The sequence below is a fragment of the Dermacentor silvarum genome, chromosome 3 (genome assembly GCF_013339745.2).
Source record: "Dermacentor silvarum isolate Dsil-2018 chromosome 3, BIME_Dsil_1.4, whole genome shotgun sequence".
In the NCBI taxonomy this organism is placed as follows: Eukaryota; Metazoa; Arthropoda; class Arachnida; order Ixodida; family Ixodidae; genus Dermacentor; species Dermacentor silvarum.
The window spans coordinates 61,198,786-61,204,520 of NC_051156.1; the positions used below are offsets into that span (position 1 = coordinate 61,198,786).

The 5,735-nt window shown below is 48.7% G+C and overlaps 1 protein-coding gene across 1 annotated transcript in view; it reads left to right on the plus strand.

Annotated features, from left to right (window-relative positions):
• The first annotated feature begins 2,285 nt into the window (after window positions 1-2,285).
• LOC119444417 (sulfotransferase ssu-1) overlaps window positions 2,286-5,735 on the plus strand; it is a 13,959-nt gene continuing 10,509 nt past the window's right edge. Inside the window, exons 1-2 of the mRNA XM_049664584.1 lie at window positions 2,286-2,324; window positions 3,689-3,977. Coding sequence (XP_049520541.1) covers window positions 2,286-2,324; window positions 3,689-3,977 — 328 coding nt within the window. The remainder of the gene's footprint in view (window positions 2,325-3,688; window positions 3,978-5,735) is intronic.

The following is a 5,735-nucleotide window of genomic DNA, read 5'->3' on the forward strand; positions in this document are numbered from 1 at the left end:
ACGACATCGCCTGCAACCTTCGCACAAAAATCGCCAGTAACCTCAAGCTCTGGGTGACTTTGATGTAGAGATAGCGCAGTGGAGAGGCGACGTTGCTGTGGAAGTGAGCGAAGACCCCGAAGCGTTTTGCACCAGGGGGATAACGCCTTGCGAGGGTCCAGCGATCCGCTGAAGCTCTTACATCGCTGGGCCTAAAGTTTGGTCATTTGACGCTGAACGTTCTTCTGAATGCATCGGGCATCGCTGAGGTCATAACTGAACTTTGTCCATCTATGTCACCTCGCGTCCCAGTGGATCGCCCCAAACCTCTGCAATTCTAGGCCGGAAGGAGCGTTTGTCCGCAGAAGCGCTAATGTATCATTCTCACGCCAACAATCGAAGCCAGAAAGCTGCACCAGCTTCGGCAGAGCCGACTCAGCAGAGCTTGTCGGTGCGTTAATTGGGCTTCGCAGCTGTTGCAGCCTTGCGCGTCTCTGTAGGGATCCTGACATTCCACGTGCGGACCACATACGCCCTCGATACCTGGACCACATGGCAACTGTTCCGACGGTGTAGTTGACGGATCGATCGTGCCTCCAGTACCCCCATTGTCGATTCTGCCATAACACGAAAATGTAGACGAATTTAAAGCACACAACGACACGCCAGGCATGTGTTGTGCTGTGAAATTCGCATACAAAGCATACGGGAAATTTTGGAAGAGAAATAGGACATCTACTTTGTGTGTAGCTTAGTTCGAGAGCCTGAACAATCTCATTTTGCAAAAAATTGGAACGTTTAACCTCCGAAGGTTGTATAGCAGGTTATGAGAAATGCCGTCGTGGAGGGCTCCGAGTTATTTTCACCACCTGGGGTTCTGTACGGTGCAGAATTTTTTTCCCGAAAATAGTGGCAGTTTTGCTATAAGGGTGTAGCACTGACAGCGGCAGTAAGACTTAGCGTTGCTTTAAGACTTTTCCGACGGCGTTTTGAATATATGCGCGGGTACGTCATGTTCGCGTAACGCAGTACGCAAGGCAACTGCTGCTCGGCAGAACAAACAGCACCGTGGGGGCTGTCCGGGGTCTCACAACACCGGCATGATTGGCAACGTCGCTGGTGTCGTTTCAGGTGCATCGCACTGCGATGGTGCAGCAGAAAGTACCGACGGTAAACCTTCGGCGCTTGTCAACGCCTAGTGCAATATTAGGTAACGTTAGCTTGGCGCTTACTGATCGTTCCGCTCAGACCAGTGCATACTGTACACACAGCAGCTCAGGTAATACCACCTAAGAATAAAGAAAGTTATAAGTACGTTGTGCAACTAAAATACAACTTGCATAGATCCCAAGAATCTTTATTCGCCAGAAGGCACGCTCACAGCTATGGTATGCATCAATATCGGTGCATAATTGAGCACAATATGACGCATCTGACGTAATATTTCAGCGGAAGCAGGCTAGGTGGAGAGAAGTAATTAAATGAAAAAATGAGACATCCACCCAATTGTAGCAATTGCTACAAAGGGAACCCATACGGGTTGCTCGAAAGAAAAGCCTTACTTTTGAAGAGAGATTCGTCCTGGTCCGCGTTAGCTCAAATGGTACAGCGGCTGCCCCGGAGAGGCGGTGGTCCCGGGTTCGAGTCCCGGACCAGGACGAATTTTTCTTCAACTCTGAGGCTTTTCTTTCGAGGAACCCGTGTGGGTTTCCTTTCTAGCAATTGGTACAATTGGGTGGATGTCTCATTTCAGCGTTTAATTTAACGTATCATACATGCGATACATGGTACTGAATATGAACAAAACCAAGGAGCAAACAAAACTGTAAATGGTGTCTGCTTGGCACTGACTTTGCCACTTCCACTTAAAAAACCACTATTACAGCGTACATGCAAAAACATTATTGTCAGCCTCGAATTCATGAGTGACACCAGGACCACCATAGGCTGTTCAACAGTTTTAACAGCTGTTCAAACAGTTTCACAGCTGTTCAAACAGTTTCACAGCTGTTCAAACAGTTTCAACAGCTGTTCAAACAGTTTCAACAGCTGTTCAAACAGTTTCAACAGCTGTTCAGATTCGGCTTCACCGAGTTTGGAAAGCTCTTCTTCTAGATGACCCGATAATATCTCCCGTAGTTTGTGCAGTCTGCGGTACATTGCTGTATTTGATCGTCGAGATCGTTCCGCAGTGTTGCGGAAGCGCTACAAAACATATGTTAGCGTTGTAGTAGCTACCGTTGTAGCATCTAGCGTTGTAGTAGACGAGACTTGCAAACCGATCTCCTAACAGTGGTGGCAACGAGATGGATATTCCAAACATTCCTGCAACCAGCTTCCAGAAGGTGCGTGCTACAACACATACCTTTACTGCGGGCGTGTTGCGGTCTTTTTGTGCGTAGTGTATGTACTTATAACTCGGTACCATTTCCCAGCATCCAAGCTTGTCTCCTGTAAGTGGAATGCCTCACTGATATCGCCAATGAAAATTCTTCACTTCAGATGGCAAATAAGGTGAAAGCACGGCGGCCCATGTTGTGTAGTCGCTGTGCCTGGAGGTACACCTGTCTCACACAGCATTTCACAAAGCCTTGAAACTGGGTGTCTTACGCCACTTTGTATTCGTTGTTTGTACAATCTGGATTTGTAAGCGTGCAAGCGCCGCATACTACGGTGCAAGTGGAACATTATTGAAAAAGAAAGAAAAATACGTAAACATACGTGTACAGTGCGGATCACGTGATTTGCAAACAAAACGCCACCACCAAGAAGTGGCATTAAAGCATCCCCCGGCCCCAGTATCTTATACTGACTTACGAAAATAATTTACACAGCGGTGACACGGGAACCGGGAACAGCTAGATTTGGGTTGAGTGCACGCGCGTGTCTTTTTGTACTAATTGTAGCTATCCCTGCTTCTTCCAGGTTTCTTGGAGACATTAAATTCTTGCATCCTGTGTCTTGCACTTCGTGTAGGTTATCACAAAAACCAAACATTTCATGACGCAAGACTTGTGTATTGTAAATATATTCCGGTGAGAATGCTTCTGAGAACCAGTTCCAAAATATTCTTTCAGTATCTCTCCTTGCTCTGCTTTTCTGTGCCATCTTGCCTCCTTCTGGACTTTCGAGCCAGCCACCGTACCTCGGGGTCAGGAGTAGGTCTGGTCGTCCGCCATGTCTTTGCAGAAAGAAGCACGAGAATACCAGCTTACAAGCCTATCGTATCGTTAACGCTGGTTACCCTAGGTAATCGCACATTAGCTGTGTTTGGCAGTCACCGTCTTGTACTATTCTTATCTTTCTGAGGCACTCACAAAACTGTTCAGTCTCTGTTTTGGTGCCTACGCTGCCTTCCACAAAATAACGTGCTTTTCTGTAACAGGTATTGAAATCGGGCTCCATATGCCACTGCATTTCATCAATCTAAAACGCACCATTACTCCTACAATAAACTTGCTTCTGTTTATTTTGTTCATATGCCCGCATTTGTAACGACACTTACACCGCAATTATCATATGCTTACGTCACCAGTTTGCATACGTTATACATTCCCGTGCTCGTCAATGTTGCACCCTGCTCTAATCTACCGGGGGCACAAGCTTGTTAAAGTCATTGATGCCAATAGCTTTTGGTCTGTGCTCCTGACATTATGTAATGATGTTGGATAAACTGAACTGACTTGAAATGAATTTATTTGCGGTGTAGCAGGAAAAGCAAGACCTGGAAGGTGTGGCCCGAAGCCGTCGCGTCGGTTCGTACGTCTTCTGCGAGCACTTTCCCGACGAGATCCTCCGAGGAGCCCTCGCTTACCGCCACCGGCCCGGTGAGGTTTACGTGGTGACTTATCCCAAGTGCGGCACAACCTGGATGCAGCACATTCTCTACCACGTGTACACACTTGGCCAGCCGCCACTCACAGCCGAGCATTTCTTCCGCAGCATGCCTTTTCTTGAGAGGCATGGCGTGGAGGCCCTCTCTGGACTGTCTTTTCCTGGTGCGTTCATAACTTTACGAACTTAGATAAGATTACTACTGACCGTTTGTGCATACAATGTAACAGCGCTGGCATTACATCATGGCAAGTTATTTCTCTGAGCGCTTACGTGAACACCGTACCAAATGTTTTGTCGCGCCCATTGTATTGCTCATTGATTCAAGCCCGCCTGCGGTAACATCTCGTCATTGTGCGTACGTGTGTGTGTGAGTTATTTGCTAGTTTCTTCATATGATTTCTTTATATTCATTAGAAAATAAAATGTAGTAAAGGAAGCCCACGAAGGAGATTGCCAACATTTTCGATTCAACACGTGTTGGTGCAGGAGTAAGGAGCTTTTTGTTTCGTCGTCGGAAGGCAGCGCTCATAATGGAGAGGTGGGCGCCTGCGTCTATCAGCGCAGTGACAGCAGTGCCTTCAACGTCAACTTCAAGAAAGTTCTGGTTCGTGGGTAAAGTGAGCAGAGTATTTGAGGGCAAGGTTGACATCGAAGTTTCGCATCCAGAAGCTGCAGTTTCTAATTTTCCGGCCGCGTGGGGTGGGAGGATGGACGGCGACGAAAAGCAACAATGCTAGAGCGAAGGAGACTGGCGACGTCGGGGTGGCGGTGATCGGCCATAGCGAAGATTCTGAGAGTGGCGTCAGTGACAGTAAGATACTTGAGAGAAGCATTGGGAGTACTAGGTGCACAGTTAGGGACATATGCGCTTTTGTATGTCGGAGACGGAGTTGGCCATCAGTTGCGGCAGTGACACGCTATGTGGCCGACGCGGCAGCAGTGGAAGCAAATGGGCCTATCGTCAGAGGTGCGCCATTCAGACGGGTTGCCGGATGTGGCTGGAAAGGATTGTCGGGGGCGAGGAAGGCCGCGAGAGAAGGGCTGCACGCTGGGTACGTGGGTCCACGAGCACATGGTGTTAAGACCCACGTTTTCAAATTTCTGTCGAACAACAGCCTGGATCCTAGCTATTGTGGCTGGTGTTGGATCGGTGGCACCGCGGCGGAGTAGTCTGGAGAACAGGTGGCCTCGAGCTCGCGGCGAACGACACGAGTTACGTTGTCACAAGGCGGGGATGGTACTCACAAGTCGACGTAGCAGCGGTATTTGGCAGGCGCATGATGTGGGACGTGATAGGTCGGCTCTTAGGTTGTTCGAAGCGGCGGCATTCTTTGATGATGGCGTCAATAGTAGAAACATTGCCGAAAAGCAGCAAGTTGAAGGCGTCGTCGGCGCTACGTTACAATAATGTTACGGGAAGGAAGAAGTGTACTAGTATTTACAGATGGGCTTTAATGGCTGCGTCGAGAAGCGAAAACAGAATCTTCTTCGTCGTCTCCCAGGGCACCAACCATGTCCTCTTCTTTCCACATTACATACTGTGACATTACCCCCGTCGAAAGAAGCACGCTACAGGTGTGACTCACTGGTTCCAGAAAGGAACGGTTTGAGGCGGCTGACGTGGATGGTGTCAGATAGAGGTGAAGGCATGGTAGCATCAAGTGGAGACACTTCATATGAGACAGGCGTCACCTGGCGGAGGATGCGATAAGGGCCGTAGTATCGCGAGAGGAGTTCCTCTGAAAGACCGACACGTCGAGATGGAGACCAAACTAGCACAAGATCACCTGGTTCGTATTCGACATCGCGGTGGCACTGATCGTAACGGCACTTCTGACGTGTTTGGGAAGCAGAGAGACAAAGACGGGCAATCTGACTTGCCTGGGTCGTTGTGGTTATGACATCACGAGCGTACTCTG